General features: G+C 44.2%; 1 protein-coding gene across 1 annotated transcript in view; it reads left to right on the forward strand.

Moving 5' to 3' along the window:
* Positions 1-23,034, forward strand: part of SLC5A11 (solute carrier family 5 member 11) — a 64,617-nt gene that overhangs the window by 37,297 nt on the left and 4,286 nt on the right. Inside the window, exons 10-13 of the mRNA XM_054453152.2 lie at positions 6,541-6,746; positions 13,662-13,797; positions 22,335-22,442; positions 22,703-22,853. Of these exons, the coding sequence (XP_054309127.1) occupies positions 6,541-6,746; positions 13,662-13,797; positions 22,335-22,442; positions 22,703-22,853 (601 nt within the window). The remainder of the gene's footprint in view (positions 1-6,540; positions 6,747-13,661; positions 13,798-22,334; positions 22,443-22,702; positions 22,854-23,034) is intronic.

The raw sequence follows: 23,034 nt of genomic DNA on the forward strand, positions 1-23,034 counted from the left end.
TGTGAATGGCAAACCCAGCTGTCAAAGAGCATACTACTGGGGAATTTTTGTCACAGGTGCTTTGCTTGAGGCACGGTTATTTTAGCTAGAAGAGAAATGTGCTTATTGTGGAAACTTACTGTTTTTGTTTTTGTTTTTTGTTTTGAGACAGGGTCTTGCTCTGTCAGTCAGGCTGGAGTGCAGTGGTGTGATCATAGCTCACTGCAGCCTTGAGCCCCTGGGCTCAAGTGACTCTCCCACCTCAGCCTCCTTAGTAGCTGGGACTATCGATATAGGCCACGATGTCCAGATAATTGTTTTTTTATTTTGCTTTTTTGTAGAGATAGAGTCTCACTATGTTGCCCAGGCTGATCTCAAACTCCTGGCCTCAAGTGATCCTCCTGCCTCAGCCTCCCAAAGCCACCCCACCTGGCACTGTTTTTTTTTTTTAAGTAAAAATTAATCTCTTTCTATACTAATATGGAAAAATAACTGAATGAATAAATAAAAGAATGTGAACAGACAGCTTTTCCTTACAGGGGTTTTTGTTGATGTTTGTTTGTTTCGAGACAGGGTATCACTCTGCCACCCAGGCTGAAGTGCAGTGACACAGTCTTGGCTCACTGCAACCTCTGTCTCCTGGGCTCAAGCAATCCTCCCGCCTCAGCCTCCCAAGTAGCTGGGCCCACAGGTGTGCACCACCATGCCTGGCTAATTTTTTTCATTTTTTTAAATAGATGGAGTTTCGCCATGTTGCCCAGGCTGGTTTCAAACTCCTGGGCTCAAACAATCAACTGCCTCGGCCTCCCAAAGTGCTGAAATTATAGGTGTGAGCCACTGCATCCAGCCTACAGAAGCTTTAAACTCTAGCACTAGCCCACACCTAGACTTTAGCAATTCATTTCAAAATATTCACCCAATTCTTCATACCAGCTTGTATGGTGATCCTGTCTTTCTTTGTTTTGCTGCCAATGGTCATGTCTCTTTGGAAGCTCCTGTGTTTTCTGAGATCTCAGGCCAGTTGGTTGCTCTATGGCCTCAGCTCTCTGATAGGTTCAAGGGAAGCTATAATTTTGTAGATTAGCCAACTTCTTATTATTGTTAAGGGGGGGAACATTACTCTTCACAGGTTTCTATCTTTTAGAGGTAAGCCATTCATTAAGCCTTAAAGACTACAACAAAGGCCGAGCGTGGTGGCTCACACCTGTAATCCCAGCACTTTGGGAGGCCAAAGCAAGAGGATCGCTTGAGCTCAGGAGTTTGAGACCAGCCTGAGCAACATAGTGAGACTGTGTCTACAAAAAATAAACCTAAACTTACCCGGGTTTGGTGGCATGTGCCTGTAGTCCCAGCTACCTGACAGGCTGAGGTAGGGAGATGGCTTGAGCCTGGCAGGTTGAGGCTGCAGTGAGCCGAGATTGTACCACTGCACTCCAGCCTGGGCAACAGAGTGAGAACCTGTCTCAAAAAAAAAAAAAGGCTATGAAAACTAATATAGGAAACACAGAAAAGCAAAAGGGATCATAATCCTGAAGATGGCAGAATATAGTGCTGAAAATTTTATATATATATATAATATATATAGTGCTGAAATTTATATATATATTTTAGGACTCAGAAGAAAATATCAAGAGAGTGCCATGCTTGGAATCCTGAACTCTATGAAACATATATGAAAGATAGAAGTAGAGGACAAACTGAGATGAAAGGAGAGTAGAAGCAGATAAAAAGGAAAAAGATTAGAGAAGATTACAATAAATTTTCTAAATAAATTAGCAGAATTAAATTCCTCACTGGAGGATGTAAATAGCAGAACAAATGCTAAAGAAAATCAAACCCAGGATGAAACAAATAGGAGTTCTTTTTTTTTTTTTTTTTTTGAGTCTCGCTCTGTCACCCAGGCTGGAGTGCAGTAGCATGATCTTGGCTCACTGCAACCTCCACCTCCCGTGTTCAAGTGATTCTCCTGCCTCAGCCTCCCAAGTAGCTGGGACTACAGACACACACCACCATGCCCAGCTAATTTTTGTATTTTTAGTAGAGATGGGGTTTCACCATGTTCACCAGGATGGTCTCCATCTCTTGACCTTGTCATCTGCCCGCCTCGGCCTCCCAAAGTACTGGGATTACAGGCGTGAGCCACCATGCCTGGCTGAAAACAAATAGGAGTTCTAATAAAATGCAGAGAAAAGGGATAAATAATAAAATTATAAAAGAAAAGATGACAAATATAGAAGACAGCAGAGATATACCATTTGAGAAATGTTTATTCTTTTTCTTTTTTTCTGTTTTTGTTTTTTGAGAAATATTTGTTCTTAGAAAAAAGGTCAGAAAAAAATGGAACAAAGTAAATCATTAATCACAAAAGAAAATTTTTCTTAGAAGGAGGATGATATATCTAACTAGGGGTAAAGGGTTTGCTGTGTCTCAGGCAAAATCAATGAACGAGATCTCCAGGTAGAAGCATTATGAAAAAAATATGAAGTATAACAATAGTTTTTAAATACTAAAGGATACAGACAGAGAGGTGGGAAGATCATTTGAGGCCAGTAGTTTGAGACCAGCCTGGACAACAAAGCAAGACCCCACTCTATGAAAAATGGAAAATTAGCTGGGTGTGGTGGTGCACACCTGTGGTCTCAGGTGGGGACTGGAGGATCAGGGAGGTTGAGGAAGTTGAGGCAGGAGGATCACTTGAGCCCAGGCGCTCGAGGCTGCAGTGAGCTATGATTGCACCACTGCACTCCAGCCTGGGTGACAGAGTGAGACTCTGTATATAAGAAAAAAGAATCCAGACAGAAAAAATGTAGTGAGCTAAAAATAATAACAAACTGGTCTCATTCCCCTCCTTCATAACAATAAAATGCCAAAAGATAGTGGAGCAAGGGCTACAGATGTGTTTTATGGGAAAAGTTGTATCCTAAGTAAGGATCAGATACCCAGCCAAGTTTTCTGTTTGCCAGGGCTGCAGAAATATTCTGAACTATGCAAGGACTTAGTAAAGGGAGGACCTACGTGCCTGTCTCGAAGATACAAGAAAGAAACAAAACAAAATCGAGAGTTGGTATTATGACTCAAGAGAAAATGGTAGTAAATAATGATCTAGTTAAAATCGTTACAGATCTGAAAAATTGTCTGGTCAAGGCAAATGTTACATAAAGAATATAACAATTTAATAAAAATTGGATCTAAAACCCCCTATTTTACTAACAAAAACTTTAAAATGCTGGGAGAGATAGTATGCTAGATTTCCCATCAAATAGGAAGAAAAACATCGTGAAGAAGAAATACTGAACTCCAAGCAGACACTCATATAAATCTCACCCTTTTTGTAGGAAATATGTGTGTGTATAAGTTTTTTTTTCTTAAAAGAGAATAATAAGAAATCACAACCAAAGGGAAAGAATAAAAGAGAATGCAAAGTAATAGTAAAAATACCAGTTATTACAATACAAGTAAATGGAATAAAATTCCCTATTGAAAGACAAGGCTTCTTATAAGCAGTTATCAATCTGTGTGGCTATTTGTTCTGTTTTTCTTTTCCCTAGCTACATATTATTTATTTTCTCAACAAAACTCAAGATTTATAGTTTGGGTTAAGAAAATGTAACTTGATATAATTTGCAAGTGGCACATATAAAACAAAGTATAACATAAGGCAAAAAGCAATAAAGAGGGGGATAAGTAATTTTATATTGAAAATAGAAAATTCATAATAAAGATATAACCTTTGCTTATTAAATAACATTGCAACAAGATACACAAAGCAGAAGTTGTTATAAATTGACAGAAACCAAAATAGTACTAAAATACTTTAACAGAACAAGAACATAATAAGGATTTAGAAGATATAAATTCTACAAATGAATAAGCATTCTCCTAATCATGAATGTATCTTTTTCCAGCATTCATGGAATCACCCACAAAAATTAATCATTGAAAAAAATTTTTTACAAAAATATATATAAAAACATTGTTCAGATTATATTATCTTATTCATATAAACCCCAAAAATTAAACTCATTAGGAAAAGTGTAAATTTTTAAAAAATCTAATTACTTAGAAGTTTAAAAGCCATCTTCTAAATAGTGCCTGGGTCACAGAGGAAATAAAAGCGGCAATTACAGACTATGCAGAAAAAAATGAGAACATTACATTTCATACTTAATACAGTCAAAGCTGTACCTCTATAAAAACATTTATATTAATAAATATGAAAGCCCAATTTAGTGATTTAGAAAAAAGAAAACTACATTATGGGTTACTCCAGTTACTCCAGTATCTATTTCTTTTTTTTTTTTTTTTTTTGAGATGGACTCTCGCTCTGTCGCCAAGCTACAGTGCAGTGGCACGATCTCAGCTCACTGCAACCTCCACCTCTCGGGTTCAAGCAATTCTCCTGCCTCAGCCTCCCGAGTAGCTGGGACTACAGGCACGCGCCACTGCATCCAGCTTATTTTTGTATTTTTAGTAGAGACGGGGTTTCACCATGTTGGCCAGGCTGGTCTCAAACTCCTGACCTCAAGTGATCTGCCCACCTCAGCCTCCCAAAGTGCTGGGATTACAGGAGTGAGCCACTGCACCTGGCCTTTTTTTTTTTTTTGAGACGGAGTCTGGCTCTGTTGCCCAGGCTGGCATGCAGTGGCATGATCTCGGCTCACTGCAACCTCCACCTCCTGGGTTCAAGCGATTCTCCTGCCTCAGCCTCCCAAGTAACTGGGACTACAGGCATGCACCACCATGCCTGGTTAACTTTTCTATTTTTAGTAGACAGGGTTTCCCCATGTGGACCAGGCTGGTTTTGAATTCCTGACCTCAGGTGATCCACCCGCGTCGGCCTCCCAAAGTGCTGGGATTACAGGCATGAGCCACCTGGCCCGGCCCAATATCTATTTCTTTGAAAAGAACCATAAAATGCAGTTGCAAATCAAACCAAGAAAAAAAGAGAAAACAGCATAATTAGGAATGAGAAAAGAAACAAAATATAAGCCACATGCGGTGGCTCACGCCTGTAATCCCAGCACTTTGGGAGGCTGAGGCAGGAGAATCGCTTGAGCCTAGGAGTTCAAGACCAGCCTGGGCAACATAGTGAGATCCATCTCTACAAAAAACTTAAAAAGTCACTGGATGTGGTGGTACATGCCTGTAGTCTTAACTACTCTGGAGGCTGAGGCGGGAGGATAGCTTGAGCCCAGGAGTTCAAGGTTACAGTGGGCTATGATTGTAGTACTACACTCCAATTTTTCTTTTCTTTTCTTTTCTTTTTTTTTTTTTTTTTGAGATGGAATCTCGCTCTGTCGCCCAGGCTGGAATGCAGTGGCTCAATCTCGCCTCACTGCAACCTCCACCTCCTGGAGAGATTCGCCTGCCTCAGCCTCCTGAGTAGCTGGGATTACAGGCGCCCACCACCATGCCTGGCTAATTTTTGTATTTTTAGTAGAGACGGGGTTTCCCCACGTGGGCCAGGTTGGTCTCGAACTCCTGACCTCAGGTGATTCGCCCGCCTCAGCCTCCCAAAATGCTGGGATTACAGGTGTGAGCCACTGTGCCTGGCCAGTCTTACAATTTAATGGAACAAATAAATAAATTACTATGTCACATTTTTAATATTTTAATGGTTCAATATATTTGATTTCTTTGCAATCCTATGTATTTTTGCATTATTTAGAAGTACTATTCTGAGAAGCAATTGTAGGAGCGAAGGGAAGACTGGAAATCTCACTGGAAAATCAACCGACAAGAGGCAGATTGATAGGAGAAATGGCATACAAATTTATTAGCATGCACAAGGGAGAATTAAAGAGTGATTTCTCAATATCCTAATGTCTTACAGATGTTTCTATACCGTACTTCTTAAGGGAAAAGGAGATGGACAAGTGTAGATGATTTTAGGGAGGTAGTAAATTATTTTTAGGGGAATTCAATGGGCTTAAAGAACATACAATGGCCTGGGACAATGGCCAGGAGTATCACTTGAGGTCAGGAGTTCGAGACCAGCCTGGCCAATATGGTGAAACCCCGTCTCTACTAAAAGTACAAAAATTAGCCAGGCATGGTGGCACACGCCTGTAATCCCAGCTACTCGGGAGGCTGAGGCAGAAGAATCGCTTGAACCTGGGAGGTGGAGGTGGCAGTGAGCCGAGATCACATCACCGCACTCCAGCCTGGGTGACAGAGCAAGATTTCATCTCAAAAAAAAAAAAAAAAAAAAAAAAAAAAAAAGAAAAGAAAAGAAAAAGAAAGAAAGAAAAGAAACTTGGATAGATACATTCATTACTTTGTGGCGGAGGTTTCATGGGTGAATACTGATGTCAAACATCAACTTTTACACTTCAAATATTTTGCAATTTATGGTTAGGTCAATTATAGTCCAATAAAACTCTAATATTAATTTTTTTTTAAGTTAAAAAAAAGTGGGGAGGAGGTTAAGAACCCTTAAGGGGATTAACACTTTTTGGTGGCTCTGGTCCTACTAGAATTTCACCAATCTCCAGCCATCTCCTCATCACTTGCCATGGACCAATCTGAGTTCCCGGAAAATAGGCTTTCTCTGAATTCTAGGTTTCGTCGCGGTTGGTGGGATGGAAGGCCTGAAGGAGAAGTACTTCTTGGCCCTGGCTAGCAACCGGAGCGAGAACAGCAGCTGTGGGCTGCCCCGGGAAGATGCCTTCCATATTTTCCGAGATCCACTGACATCTGATCTCCCGTGGCCGGGGGTCCTATTTGGAATGTCCATCCCATCCCTCTGGTATTGGTGCACGGATCAGGTACAGGACAGTGGCCTGAGCAAGCTTTTTCCTTCTCTTTGCTTCTTTCCTTAGGGTGGCTGAAGTCGGTGCTTTTTTCTTCCTCCATCTCTTCTCTCATTTGTGTTTTCCCTGCTTCCTTGACTACTTCCTCCTTTCCGTTGCTCTACATGCTATTTTATTTCTTGCTCATGAATGTGAATGACAAATCCAAAGCTGCTGATATTTGCAAAGGGGAAACTCAACACACTCTGCCTTTTTTTTTTTTTTTTTTTTTTTTCTGAGACAGGGTCTCACTCTATCACCCAGGCTGGAAGGCAGAGGCACGATCATAGCTCACGGCAGCCTTCATCTCCTTGGCTCAAGAGATCCTCCCATGTCAGCCTCCTGAGTAGCTGGGACTACCGGCACATGCCACCATGCCCAGCTATTTATTATTATTATTATTTTTTAGTAGAGATGCAGGTCTCACTACATTGACCAGGCTGCTCTCAGACTCCTGAGTTCAAGTGATACTCCCACCTCAGCCTCCCAAAGTGCTGGGATTATAGGTGTGATCCACTGCAGCTGGCCTAATACACTTTGCTTAATGTCTGGGAATATCCAGTAAGCAAAGGAGATGATACCTTTTAAATGGGGGTAAAACTCCTATTGGACATCATTTGTTCAACAAATACACACTGGGTGTCCTCTACATACCAGGCACTCTTCTGGGCACTTAAAATCAGGAGCTAATAAATCAAACAAAGCTCTCTGCCCTTGTGGAGCTTCCCTTCTTCTAATGGGAGTAGACGGAGATAATAAATAAATTATGTGAGATGTTAAAATTTGATAAATATCATTTTAAAAAGTAGAGTGAGGTCAAGGAGATTGAGAGTGTGGGAGTGCAATTCCAAATGGGGTGACAGGTGGCTCACACACTTTAGGATGCTCAGGCAGGAGGCTCACTTGAGCCCAGGAGTTTGAGACCAACCTGGGAAACATAGTGAGGCCATCTCTAAAAAAAAAAAAAAAAAAAGTAAAAATTAGCCAGCATGGTGGTGTGCAGCTGGAGTCCCAGCTACTTGGGAGGCTGAGGTGGGAGGATTGCTGGAACCCAGGAGGTCAAAGCTGCAATGAGTTGAGATCGCACCACTGCACTTCAGCCTGGGCAACAGGCTTGAGACAGTAAGATCCTGTCTCAAATAATGTAGGGTGCTGAGGGGAGGTATCATTGAGAAGTGACCTTTGACCAAAGACTTTGTAGAAGAGCAAGAGCTTCCTGTGATTTTTGGAGGAAGACTTTGCAGCAGAAGGAACACCCAGAGCGAGGCAGATACATAACTGGTGTGAAAAAAGAAAGGAAAAAATCAGAAAGCAGATCCATGTGTACAAGAAGCCCTTTTGTGTTAAAAAAAAAAAAAGGAGAATAGAATCAATATTTGCATTTGCTTATATGTCCATAAACTCTGGATGAATGTATACAAAACTAAGAAGAGTGGATACCTGTGGGCAGGGAGGCAGGGCAGGTGGGAAGGATGAATGAGAGCCAATTTACTGCATGTTATATTTTCTCGGGTTTTAAACTGAGTGAATATATCACGTGTTCAAATATTATTTTTCTGGTACATGAAACATCAGAGATCAATGTACCACTTGGGGAGTTATACTGCATAGTGAGGGCTGATGAGAGTTTAATTAAAGCAATAATCATGGCGTTGGACATTGATTTGATGCAGGAGACTTCAGAAAATGAAACCCAGGTCTCATCCACAGGCCAGCCCTCCTTTGAGCGGAGAGCTAAGGACCAAGGCAGTGATGAGAGCAATGCACATGTACTGCCCCTTTAAGAGAGAGACCCCCTTCTCCTCCTTAGCAAATCTCAGGTAGGAGAGACCTTGAGAAACAGGATTGATCCAGGCTAACATCATGGGCTTTAAATTTAACAGACCCGGCTGGGTGCGGTGGCTCATGCCTGTAATCCCAACAGTTTGGGAGGTCAAGGCGGGTGGATCACCTGAAGTCAGGAGTTTGAGACCAGCCTGGCCAACATGGCAAAACCCTGTCTCTAATAAAAATACAAAAAAAAAAAAAAAAAAAAAAAAGCCAGGTGTGGTGGCAGGCACCTGTAATCCCAGCTACTCAGGAGGCTGAGGCAAGAGAATCACTTGAACCCAGAAGGTGGAGTTTGCAGTGAGCTGAGATCATGCCATTGCACTCCAGCCTGGGCAGCAAAGTGAGACTCTATCTCAAAAAATTAATTAATTAATTAATTAATTAATTATGCCGGGCACAGTGACTCATGCCTGTAATTCCAGCCTGGGCAACAGCAACACTCTGTCTCAAAAACAAACAAAACGAAACAAAAAAAGACAGTTGACCCATTCTGCCACCGGGAAAAAGCCATTTGTAAAAACCAGCCAGAGACAATTTCCCCTGCCGAGGTATTCCCCCAAGACCATCTTCCTCCTTCCTTTATTGAACCAATGTTTACTGTTTACAGGTTTCTGAACTTCTTTTTTATTATTTTTATTATTTATTATTATTATTATTAGTTTTGAGACAGAGTCTCGCTCTGTTTCCCAGGCTGGAGTAGAGTAGTGCAATCTCGGCTGACTGCAACTTCTGCCTCCTGGGTTCCAGCAATTCTCATGCCTCAGCCTCCTGAGTAGCTGGGACTATAGGCGTGCACCACTATGCCCAGCTAATTTTTGGTATTTTTTGTAGAGATAGGGTTTCGCTATGTTGGCCAGGCTAGTCTCGAACTCCTGACCTCAAGTGATCCACCCACCTTGGCCTCCCAAACTGCTGGGATTACAGGCATGAGCCACCGTGCCCAGCCAGATTTCTGAACTTCTGACCTACAGCTCTCTGATCCAGTTTCCACTATCTAATCCTACTCTCATCTATTTCTATTTCGTTGACCTGTTGGAACTTCTTTCTCTGGTTTCATCTAACAATAGCAGTGATGATGACAATGCCAATAATCACGACTGCTGTCTTTGCTAAAGAGCTGCTAGACACCTGAAAAGCAAGCACAGTTATCATCCCCATTTTACAGATGAGAGAGCTGAGCCTGGAAAGGTTAAGGAACTCATCCAAACTCACAAAGAGCTGGTGGGGGGATTCACACCTAAGTCTGTCTGCACTTTAAATCGCTCCATTCACTCATTGTACAGCACCTATTGGATGCTCTCAATTCTGGGAACCCACCCCCAGCTGCATTTCTGTGCAGACGCCTGCTCCCTGGTCACCGTGCTCCATCATGACAGCTCTCCTTCCTCTTTCCCACCCCAAAGAAGGGAAAATTTATACATGATTATTGTGGAAAAAGCAAGGAAAGATAAGGTGGCTAGATGACAGATGCCGTAACAGATGGCTGACATAGCTAATCATGGCCCCTCCTCCCCACATATTCAGGTTGCATTTTCATTCCTCTTAGCTCACTTTTTCCCCCGCAACTGAGATGTTACTTACTAAGAACCACTTGGCCGGGCACAGTGGCTCACACCGGTAATCCCAGCACTTTGGGAGGCCGAGGTGGGCGGATCACGAGGTCAGGAGATCAAGACCATCCTGGCTAACACGGTGAAACCCCGTCTCTACTAAAAATACAAAAAATTAATTGAGCATGCTGGCGGGCGCCTGTAGTCCCAGCTACTTGGGAGGCTGAGGCAGGAGAATAGCTGAACCCGGGAGGTGGAGCTTGCAGTGAGCCCAGATCACACCACTGCACTCCAGCCTGGGTAACAGAGCGAGACTCCGTCTCAAAAAAAAAAAAAACAAAAAAACAAAAAAAAAACGGAACCACTTGGCTGGGCACAGTGGCTCACACATGTAATCCCCGCACTTTGGGAGGCTGAGTGAAGACGATTGCTTGAGCCCAGGGATTTGAAACCAGTGGGTAACATAGCAAGACCTCATCTCTACAAAAAAATTTAAAAAATATTAATAGCTGGGTGTGGTGGTGTATGCCTGTGGTCCCAGCTACTTAGGATGCTGAGGTGGGAGGATCACTTTAGCTCTGGAGTTCAAGGCTGCAGTCAGTCAGCCATGATTGCACCACTGCACTCCAATCTGGGTGATAGAGTGAGACCCTGCCTCAGAAAAAAAAAAAAAAAGAAAAAAAAAAAAGAACCATCTGACTACTCTCCCTTTTAGGATCTGATGGTTACAGAAAACAGACCCGGCCGGGTGTGGCAGCTCATGCCTGTAATCCCAGCAAGTTAGGAGGCTGAGGTGGGTGGATCACTTGAGGTCAGGAGTTTGAGACCAGCCTGGCCAACATGGTGAAACCCCATCTCTACTAAAAATACAAAAATTAGCAGGGCATGGTGGCAGGATCCTGTAATCCCAGCTACTTGGGAGGCTGATGCAGGAGAATTGTTTGAACCCAGGAGGTGGAGGCTGCAGTGAGCAGAGATCTCAGCACTGTACTCCAACCTGGATGACAAAGCAAGACTCCATCTCAAAAAAGAAAGGAAAAGAAAAGAAAAAAATGTAGGAAAGGAGAGGAGAGGAAAGAAGAAAGGAGAAGACAGGAGAGGGGAGGGGAAGGGAAGGAAGGGAAAAGGAGGGGAGGGGAGGGGAAGGTAGGGGAGGGAAGGGACCCCTCAGTTGGATGGCCAGCTTGTGACCAGAGCTTTTTTGAATTCTGACTGGCTGAATGTGTTGTGTCCAGTGGGAATGAGTACCTGTCCTTGAAACGTGTCCACCAAGCCCGGTTTGTGTCACTGCTAATGCAGTTAGGTCATTAACAAAAACTGCATATTTCACATTGTCCTTGAGCATATTGATGCCTTCGGGCAACTGTCTCTGACGAGGTTTAGTCCCATGGATTCTGCAGATGAAATACTGCCCAAGGTGACATCTCTCTCCCCATCAAAATGTGCTGTGAAATCTAAAATAATTATTGGGGCTGTGGTATGGGGTTTGCAGCAAGTCTTACCTCACTACACTCTTCTCATTAAGGGTTCTTTGATGATTTAGTGAGGACTCGTTTAGTTGTTTGTGTGGAAAAAATTGTTTAAGGATAAAAAGGCTCTTTTTTCTTGGGCGTGGTGGCTCACGCCTATAATCGCAGCACTTTGGGAGGCTGAGGCAGGAGGGTTGTTTGACGTCAGGAGTTGGAGACCAGCCTGGGTAACATAGTAAGAGTCTGCCTCTACGAAAAATAAAAATAAACATAAAATGTAGACAAGCGTGGTGACATTGCTACTTAGGAGGCTGAGACAGGAGAACTGTTTGAGGTCAGGGGTTCAAGACCAGCCTCCTCAATATAGCAATACAGCAAGACCCCATCTCTAAATAAAAATTTTAAAAATTAGCTTGACATGGTTGCTCATGCCTGTTGTCTCAGCTACTTGAAAGACTGAGGCGGGAGGATCATTTGAGCCCAGGACTTTGGGGCTACAGTGAGCTATGATCACATCATTGCATTTCAGCCTGGGCAACAGAGTGAGACCCCATCTCTTAAAAAAAAAAAGGCATTTTTAAAAATTTACATGACAGGGACTCCAGAGGTGGCTAATGGCAATGGAAGCAACTAATATTTATGAAGCAGTTACTATGTGTCATATTCTAAGTATTCTAAGTACTTTCAATTCTCTAATTGTCAAAACTGGGCTGGTACTATGCTCATATCACAGATGAGGAATCAGAGGCCAAGAGAGGTGAGGTTGCTTGCCCAAGGTCAGATAGGCGGGAAGTGGGGAGGTAGTATTTGAACCCAGACTGCCTGTCTCTGATATTACATCATCACACATTGCCTTTCTCTCCATTTCCTGCTTTTCTTTCCTCTGTGATGACTTAGTTTCAAAGAGGCCTTCCCGTATCATGGCAGAGATGCAGCCAGCAGCTCTACACCACCTTCACAGTTAGGAATTGCAAAGGAGGCACCAGGAGTTAGGAAACCTCTTTCCTTTGCTTTTTTTTTTTTTTTTTTTTTTGAGACAGGGTCTCACTCTATCACCCAGGCTGAAGTGCAGTGGTGCGATCTTGGCTCACTGCAACCTCCACCTCCCAGGTTCAAGTGATTCTCCTGTCTCAGCCTCCCAAGTAGCTGGGATTACAAGTGTGCGCCAATGCACCCAGCTAATTTTTGTATTTTTTATAGAGATAGAGTTTCACCATGTTGGCCAGGCTGGTCTCAAACTCCTGGGCCCAAGCAATCCTCCTGCTTCGGCCTCCCAAAGTGCTGGGATTACAAGCGTGAGCCATTGCACCCAGCCTCCTTTGCCTTTTTAAGGAAGAAGTTCCATGGAGAGCTGTGGTTGGATTGCCTTGGGGACATGCTTTTCCTTCATGGATCATGGTAGTCAGAGAGGTGAAATAATTCTGTGGAGGACTCTAATTGGCAAGGCATAACCCCTGGATAAAAGAGTAAGGAGGGAATGGGGTGGGTGTCTTAACTACCCAAATTAGACCACAGGGACTGAGCATAGGAAAGAGATGTTTCTTCAAACAGAAGCTTGGCAAACCAAGATCCTAAGTCTCCTACAACTACCAAGAGGCAACACACCCCCTGTTTGCCTTAAGAGAAAGCCTTTTAATACAGTCCATTCTCACGCTGCTGATAAAGACATATGCGAGACTGGGTAATTTATAAAGAGGTTGAATGGACTCACAGGTTCCACATGGCTGGGGAGGCCTCACAATCATGGCAGAGGGCAAAGAGGAGCAAGTCACGTCTTACATGGATGGCAGCAGGCAAAGAGAGAATGAGAGTCGAGTGAAAGGGGTTTCCCCTTATAAAACCATCAGATCTCGTGAGACATATTCACTACTACCATGAGAACAGTATGGAGGAAACTGCCCCCATGATTCAATTATCTCCCACTGGCTCCCTCCCACAACACGTGGGAATTATGGGAGCTACAATTCAAGATGAGATTTGGGTGGGGACACAGCCAAACTATAGCAGCATTCCCAGTTTCCAACCCCCTTGATCTTTTCCAGGTGATTGTCCAGCGGACTCTGGCTGCCAAGAACCTGTCCCATGCAAAAGGAGGTGCTCTGATGGCTGCGTACCTGAAGGTGCTGCCCCTCTTCATAATGGTGTTCCCTGGGATGGTCAGCCGCATCCTCTTCCCAGGTGAGAACACAGCTGGGGGAAGAGGTCATCAGTATATGAGTCTCAGAGCATGTGAATTATTCTAAACATATTATTAGAAGCCTCAAGAGAATGTGACTACAGTTCTTTCTCTCTTTTTCTAAGACAGAGTCTCATTCTGTCATTCAGGTTGGAGTGCAGTGGTGTGGTCATAGCTCACTGTAACCTTGAACTACTGGGCTCGAGCAATCCTCCCACCTCAGCCTCCTGAGTGGCTGGGGCTACAAGTATGTGCCATGATGCCTGGCTAATTTTTTGAAAAAATAGAGATGCAGTCTTGCTATGTTGCCCAGGCTGGTCTTGAACTCCTGGCCTCAAGCTATCCTCCTGCCTTGGCCTCTCAAAGTGCTGAGATTGCAGGTGTGAGCCAACATGCCCAGTCCTTTTTTTTTTTTTTTGCATTTTTTTTTGAGACGGAGTCTTGCACTGTTGCCCAGGCTGGAGTGCAGTGGCACGATCTTGGCTCACTGCAAGCTCTGCCTCCTGGGTTCACGCCATTCTCCTGCCTCAGCCTCCTGAGTAGCTGGGACTACAGGCACCCATCACCATGCCCCGCTAATTTTTTGCACTTTTAGTAGAGACGGGGTTTCACCGTGTTAGCCAGGATGGTCTCGATCTCCTGACCTTGTGATCTGCCCACCTTGGCCTCCCAAAGTGCTGGGATTACAGGCGTGAGCCACCATGCCCGGCCTTTTTTGCATTTTTTTAAAGACAGGGTCTCACTTTGTCACCTAGGCTGGAGTACAGTGACATGATCGTAGCTCACTGCAGCCTCAGACTCCTGGGCTGAAGGGATCCTTTTGCCTCAGCCTCCCAAGTAGCTGAGATTACAGGCATGCACTACCACACCTGGCTATTTTTTTAAAGTTGTTGTAAAGACAGGGTCTCACTATGTTACCCAGGCTGATCTCAAACTCCTGGCCTCAAGCGATCCTCCTGCCTTGACCTCCCTAAATTCTGGGATTACAGGCATGAGCCACCATGCCTGGCCATAGAGTCCTTTCCTAGTGATGAGACTGAGGCATCTCTATCTAGGCATCTAGTGACTCTATGCTGTTTCTCAACATTGGTTCAATGGGCAAGTCCTATAGGTATCCCAGGCCAAATTGAGTGGAGACTCAACTGGGATCTTGCCTCAACTATATTTTTTTGAAACCAACTAGGCTAAGGTTGTGTGGTTCCAGAGCAGTTCTCTGAAGTCTCATGTGAAAGTTTCTCCCTTACTTTAGTGTTTGAGCTCAGTGGTTGGGGTTGGGTAACTTTGGCCCAGTGAAATCCTTTTTGGATTTTTTTTTTTTTTTTTTTGACGAAGTCTAACTCTGTTGCCAGGCTGGAGTGCAGTGGCACGATCTCGGCTCACTGCAACCTCTGCCTCTTGGGTTCAAGTGATTCTCATGCCTCAGCCTCCCAAGTAGCCGGGACTACAGGCATGCACCACCATGCCCGGCTAATTTTTGTATTTTTAGTAGAGATGGGGTTTCACCATGTTGGCCAGGATGGTCTCGATCTCTTGACCTTGTGATCCTCCCACCTCGGCCTCCCAAAGTGTTGAGATTACAGGCGTGAGCCACCACACCTGGCCTGCGGTACTTTTTCTTTTTTTTAGGTGGGTCTCACTCTGTCACCCAGGCTGGAGTGCAGTGGGATGATTACAGCTCACTGCAGCCTGGAGCTCCCAGGCTCAAGCAATTCTCCCACCTCAGTCTCCTGAGTAGCTGGGACTACGGGTGCCCACCGCCATGCCCAGCTAATTTTTATAATTTTTATAGCTATGGGGGTCTCACTATGTTGCCCAGGCTAGTCTTGAACTCCTGGGCTCAAGCAGTCCACGCACCTCAGCCTCCCAAAGTGCTGGGATTACGGTGTGCGCCATTGTGCCCTGCTGGGTGTACTTTTCTTAACAAATCTCATGGGATATCAAGGCCTCTAGAGTATTTGCCTTAGTTTTTTTCTTAATGTGGTAAGGGAATAGGTTTATACCATGGGGATAAATGATACTGAGGAGGGGCAATGTCACCAGAAGACACTGTGGTGTCAGAAACTGGTGCTCTATACAGAAGAAAGCTCCTCTCTTTCCCCTGAAACAGTGAGCTTTCCAGTGTACTCACCAAGGATGTTATTAACTAAAGGGGATGGAAAGCAGAAAGTTTCCTCCCGTGTGCCTTATCCTACATAATGTTACACAGAAGCTAAGAAAGGGTAGGATGAAGTGGTTTGTAGTTGGCTCAGAAGCTTAGTCAAAATAATTTAGGACCCTTAAGGAGAAAAGAGATGGGGAAGGCAAGTGGGGGCACTGTCCATGGTGCTAGACCTTGAACCCTTGTGTTCCTCCAGCCCTGATGGAATGAGGAACCCACAAATAGTCCCTAGTCCTGCTTCCAGGAAAGGGCAAAAGCCTTGGGAAAATCCAAAGGGAGTTAAGAACTGGGATCTGGGTTTTGTGGTGATTTGGAAAATATACAGCTGTTCAGCAAGTCTTGATATAGAAACACAGAAATGGCTTCAGGCCAGGCACAGTGGCTCACGCCTGTAATCCCAGCACTTTGGCAGGCTGAGGCAGGAGGATCTCTTGAGGCCAGGAGTTCAAGACCATCCTGGGTAACAGTACCAGACCCCCTCTCTACCAAAAACAATTTTTCAAATTAGCCAGGTGTGGTGGTGCCCACCTGTGGTTCCAGCTACTTGGGAAACTGAGGCAGGAGAATTGCTTGAGCCCAGGAGGTTGAGGCTGCAGTGAGCCATTATTACACCACTGCATTCTAGCCTGGATAACATAGCAAGACCCTATCTCTAAAAAAAAAAAAAAAGGAAAAGAATATGGCTTCAAACAACCCACATTCATTGTGCACTTGCTAAGGGTCAGTCCCTATGAAAAGAGTTCCAGAGTGGAGTGTGGTTATGAATATGGATTCTGATCTGGAAGGCCCAGGCCTAAATTTGCTCTGCCACTTATGAGGTGTTTGACCTTGCATAAGCCATTTAATGTCTCTTTGCTTCTGTTTCCTCACTTGTAAAATGGGGGTAATATTTTACAAGGCTTAAAGCAGTTCCTGGCACACAGTAAGCTCTATCCAAGTGTTTACTATTATTATTTTATACATGTATTACCTCATTTCATCCTCAAAACAACCTTATATGGTAGGTACTATTATTCTTTTCATCTTACAGATGAGGAAATTGAAGCTTAGAGAAATTAATTCATTTGGCCAGGCATGATGGCTCACACCTATAATCCCAGAACTTTGGGAGGCCAAGGCAGGCAGATTGCTTGAGCTCAGCAGTTTGAGACCAGCCTAGGCAATGTGATGAAACCTCCTATCTACAAAAAATACAAAAATTAGCCAGGCATGGTGGCATGTGCTTATTGTCCCAGCTACTTGGGAGGCTGAGGTGGGAGGATCACTTGAGCCCAGGAGGTTGAGGCCGCAGTGAGCCATGATCACTGCACTCCAGCCTGGGTGACAAAGTGAGACCTTGTTTCAAAAGAAATCATTCATTCACTCATTTATTTATTCTTCCATGAATTCAACAAATATTTTGAGAGCTAATTATCTTCCAAGTGTTATTCTAGAAGACTCTGGGGGCCCATAAGTGAACAAGACTACAGGATTCTTGCTGTAGAGGGACTTACATCCTAGTGGTGGAGGACAAAGACAGAAATAAGTAAATAAATAAGGCCAGGTACAGTGGCTCACGCCTGTAATCCCAGCTCTTTGGGACGCCAAGGCAGGAAGATCGCTTGAGCCCAGGAGTTTGAGACCAGCCTGGGCAACATGGCAAGACCCCATCTTTAGAAAAAAATACACACACACACACACACACACACACACACACACACACACACACATATATAGTAGTCCCAGCTACTCAGGAGGCTGAAGTGGGAGAATCACTTGAGCCTGGGAGGTCAAGGCTGCAGTGAGCTGTGTTCCAGCCACTGCATTCCAGACTGGGTGACAAAGTGAGACTGTGTCTCAAGAAAGAGTAAAAAAATAAATAATTTTTGACTGTGCTAAATGCCAGGAGGAGGATGCACAAGGAGATCTCAAAAAGAATGTCAGACCAGAGCTACTTCTGACAGGGGTTCCCGGGAAGTCCTTTCTGAGGAGGCAACAGTTGACCCATGCAATGGTTTGAAAGTACATCATAGAGCCAAACAGATTAATAATGGATTGGATGTAAGGGTTAAGGGGAGGAAAAAAAAGGAATCCAGGATCACTCCTAAGCTAAGTGACTTTCTGGGAGTTACTGAGCTAGTGCCAGATGAGCCAGGATTTGAACCCAGATGTAGCTGACTCCAAAACTTGACTCTTGCTCATGCAAATTATGTCTGAAGACCTGGATTGATATATGGAAGATCAATAACAAGACCTTGACCATCTGTTTAACAGCCAATCAGCCAATCAAGTCTTTTTTTTTTTTTTTTGAGACGGAGTTTTGCTCATGTTGCCCAGGCTGGAGTGCAATGGTGCGATCTCCACTCACTGCAACCTCCGCCCCCGGGTTCAAGTGATTCTCCTGCCTCAGCCTCCTGGGATTACAGGCATGCGCCACAACCCCCGGTTAATTTCATATTTTTAGTAGCGATGGTGTTTCTCCATGTTGGTCAGGCTGGTCTCAAACTCTTGACCTCAGGTGATCCACCCATCTTGGCCTCCGAAAGTGTTGGAATTACAGGCGTGAGCCACTGTGCCCAGCCAACAGTCATTATTAAATGAGGCATAACACCATCTTCCATGAACCTAGGACTTTGTAATGTAGCAGATGAGTCTCGTACTCATGGAAAAATAATATAAACTATATATTGAAATACTCTATCACATGGTACAAGCAAGAGGTGCAAAATAAATTTTAGAGAGTAAGGTGAATTAGAGAGAGTGAAGTGGGCATTGTGTATTTGAAGTCCCTCTCCCTTCTCTGGAGGCCCAGACCAGTGCTTTTCAAAGTGTGGTCCCCAGCCCAGCAGCGGCTCCTGGGAACTTGTTAGAAGTGCAGACTTTCAGTCCCGATTCAAACCTTCTGAATCAGAATCCCTGGAGGGACATCTGGTTTTTTTTTTTCTCTTATTATTTTTAACTTTCATTATTTTTAACGAATTATTTTAATACAAATTGTACATACTTATAAGGTACAGTGTGATATTTTGATACATTATACAATGTGTAATGACCACATCAGTGTAATTAGCTTATCTATCACCTCAAATATTTGTCATTTCTTTGTGTTGGGGGCAATCAAAATCCACTCTCAACTATTTGAAAATGTACAATAAATTGTTGTGAATTATAGTCACCCTATAGTGCTATAGAACACTCAACATTATTCCTCCTGTCTAGCTGTACTTTTCTATCCATTAACCAACCTTTGGCTACCCTCCTCCCCACTACCCTTCCCAGCCTCTAGAAACCACTATCCTACTGTCTACTTCTATGAGCTCAACTTTTTAAGCTTCCACATATGAGTGACAGTATGCAGTATTTATCTTTCTGTGCCTGGCTTATTTCACTTAACATAATATTCTCCAAGTTCATCCATGTTGCCATGAATGAACATGAAAAAGAATTTCATTCTTTTTTATGGCTAAATAGTAGTCCACTGTGTATATGTACCACATTTTCTTTACCCATTCATCTGTTGACAGACACTTAGGTTGATTCCATATGTTGGCTATTGTGACAAGTGTTGCAATAAATCGGGTGCAGGTATCCATTTGCTATATTGATTCCAATTGCTTTGGATATGTATTAGTCCATTTTCACACTGCTATAAAGATATTACCTGAGACTGGGTAATTTATAAAGGAAAGAGGTTTAATTGATTCACAGTTCCACATGGTTGGAGAGGCCTCAGGAAACTTACAGTCATGGTGGAAGGCAAAGGGGAAGCAAGGACCTTCTTCACATGGTGGCAGGAGAGAGAAGTCCAAGCTCAGAAAATGCCAGACGTTTATAAAACCATCAGATCTCATGAGAACTCACTCACTATCATGAGTACACAAGAGGGAACCGCCCCCATGATCCGATCACCTCCCTCCCTCGACATGGGGGGATTACAGTTCCCTCCCTTGACATGTGGAGATTACAACTGGAGATGAGATTTGGGTGGGGACACAGAGCCAAACCATATCAGGATATATGCCCAGTAGCAAAATTGCTGGATCATATGGTAATTCTATTTTTAGTTTTTTGAGGAACCTCCATACAGTTTTCCATACTAGCTGTAGTAATTTACATCTCCACCAACAATGTATAAGAGTTCCCCCTTCTTCACATCTTCACCAGCATTTATTATGTTTTGTCTTTTTGATGATCCCCATTCTAACGAGGGTGAGATGATATCTCATGAGGTTTTGATTTGCATTTCCTTGATGATTAGTGATGTTAGCATTTTTTCATATGTCTGTGCCAGCCACCTATTTTTTAACAAGTCCACTAGAAGGTTGAGAACCCCAGGTCTAAAGGGCCAGTTTCAGGGCCAAGCACTCGGCCTCCCTATTTGCACTTCTCTCTCCACCACGGCTCCACCGGCTCCCTCCTAAATCTTCAACTGAGTCCACAGCTGCCTGAAAGTATTTTCTGATCCTGAGTTCTTGTGAGCCTGGAAAAAAACCCTCTTCCGCTAAGTCCATCTAAGAAATGGCACGTATTTTTATTTTTTATTTTTTCATTAAACTTTAAGTTCTGGGATAAATGTGCAGAACGTGCAGGTTTGTTACATAGGTATACATGTGCCATGGTGGTTTGCTGCACCCATCAACCTATTATCTAGGTTTTAAGCTCCACGTGCATTAGGTATTTGTCCTAATGCTCTCCCTCCCCTTGCCCCCACCCCCCAACAGGCCCCAGTGTGTGATGTTCCCCTCCCTGTGTCCATGTGTTCTCATTGTTCAACTCCCACTTATGAGTGAGAACATGTGGTGTTTGGTTTTCTGTTCCTGTGTTAGTTTGCTGGGAATGATGGTTTCCGGCTTCATCCATGAGAAATGGCAAATATTTTTAAATAAACTATATGGAAATTAAGAGAGAAGCAAAACAACCCTCAAAACACAATCCCAGCACATTGGGAAGCCAAGACGGGAGGAATGCTTGAGGCCAGGAGGTCGAGACCAGCCTGGGCAACATGATGGAACCCCATCTCTACTAAAAATACAAAAAAAAAAAAAAATCTGGGTGTGGTGGCACGTCTATAATACCAGCTACAGGCTGGGAGGCTTAGGCAAGAGAATTGCTTGAACCCAGAGGAGGAACTTGCAGTGAGCCGAGATTGTGCCACTGCACTCCAGTCTGGGTGACAGAGTGAGACTCCATCTCAAGAAAAAATAAAAATAAAAATAAAAATAAATAATTAAAAAAAAGAAAAAGAAATTAGCTGGGTGTGATGGTGCATGCCTGTAATTCCAGCTACTCGGGAGGCTGGAGCCTGGGAGGCTGGGGTTGCAGTGAGCCAAGATCGCACCACTGAACTCCAGCCTGGGCAACAGAGCAAGACCCTGTCTCAAACACACACGCACATACACACACACACACACACACACAGAGTTTAGAAATGCAGTATTTACAAAGCCAATCTTCTCTACCTGAGCTTTGAAATAAACTAAGGGTTTGCCTCCTGGCCATAATACTTACTAGCAATATAATCTGGAGAAACTAACCTCTGGGCCTCAGTTTATCTGTCTTTGAAATAGGGATAATAACAGTATCTTCCCCATAGAGTTGTGAAAATTAAATGAGGTATATGTACAAAGCTTACTGCAGCTCCTGAGTCATAGTAAACCTTCAGTTAATGTTGGGTTTGTGGAAGAATAAGGTTTTGTGCTATGTTTGGATTTAACTGGGCTAGAGGCATCTTATTTCAGGCATCAGAGGGTGTGAAGCATTCTGACAAGAGAATCTACTCCGTATAGGAAATGACTCATTAACCAGGACAGGTGAGCAGATGTTACTGAACAGTGAGTTAATGATCCTGGGCAGATCACTTGAGGTCAGGAGTTCGAGACCAGCCTGGCCAACATGGCAAAACCCCATCTCTAGTAAAAATACAAAAATTAGCCGGGCATGGTGGTGGGTGCCTGTAATCCCAGCTTCTCGGGAGGCTGAGGCAGGAGAGTCACTTGAACCTGGGAAGCAGAGGTTGCAGTGAGCTGAGATCGTGCCACTGCACTCCAGCCTGTGCGACAGAGCAAGAGGCTCCGTCTCAAAAAAAAAAAAAAAAAAAAAAAAAAAAGACGTTATTGTAAGACTGGCCACTAGGTGTCCCAGCTTCATCTGGGTTATGATAACAATAGCTGAAGTTTTTCCAGCACTTCCTATAAAGTCATGTTATTATCCTAGTTTTACAAATAGGGCAACTTGTCTGAGAAAGCGTAAGTAACAAGGTCACAGCTTATAAACTCTAGACTCTCTTTTATTTCATTGAGCTATAAACTTCCATATGATAAGCCTGTGTCCGGCCCCATGCTGCCTGGGCCTGGGGCTCTGGGGGCCTGACTGCTCACCTCTGGGCCTGTGTTTCCTTCGTAGATCAAGTGGCTTGTGCAGATCCAGAGATCTGCCAGAAGATCTGCAGCAACCCCTCAGGCTGTTCTGACATCGCGTATCCCAAACTCGTGCTGGAACTCCTGCCCACAGGTAATGTCCCTTCACTCCTGAATCAAGTCCCCTGGAGCACCCAGAAAGGAGATCACCGGATGGGCTCTGATCCAAGGCAGGGTCAAGAAAGGAAGGCTGGGGGGAGGAACAGACTCTGGGCTCCCCAAGAAAGGCTAAGTCCTGCAGGAAGCTCTGCCCCGCTGTCCTCCCTGAGGTTCTGCCTCCTCCAGTTGAGCCCACTGGGATCGGCTGCTTTGGCAGAAAAGGACCGAGGCCCATGACCTCCCTTCCGTCCCCAGGGCTCCGTGGGCTGATGATGGCTGTGATGGTGGCGGCTCTCATGTCCTCCCTCACCTCCATCTTTAACAGTGCCAGCACCATCTTCACCATGGACCTCTGGAATCACCTCCGGCCTCGGGCATCTGAGAAGGAGCTCATGATTGTGGGCAGGTAAGTCCCCACTGGCTGGGGCTGGGGCTGGGGCAGGGGGAAGAGAGAGCTGAGCCCACCCAGAGGCAAAGTCCAGGTTCAGCCAGCAACCTATCCAGGCTGAAGAGCGTTAGGACTCCATGTGCAAGACATTCATTCATTCAGGAGATGCTGAACGAGCACCTACTGTGTACCAGGCACA

The sequence above is a fragment of the Pongo pygmaeus genome, chromosome 18 (assembly GCF_028885625.2).
Source record: "Pongo pygmaeus isolate AG05252 chromosome 18, NHGRI_mPonPyg2-v2.0_pri, whole genome shotgun sequence".
Lineage (NCBI taxonomy): Eukaryota > Metazoa > Chordata > Mammalia > Primates > Hominidae > Pongo > Pongo pygmaeus.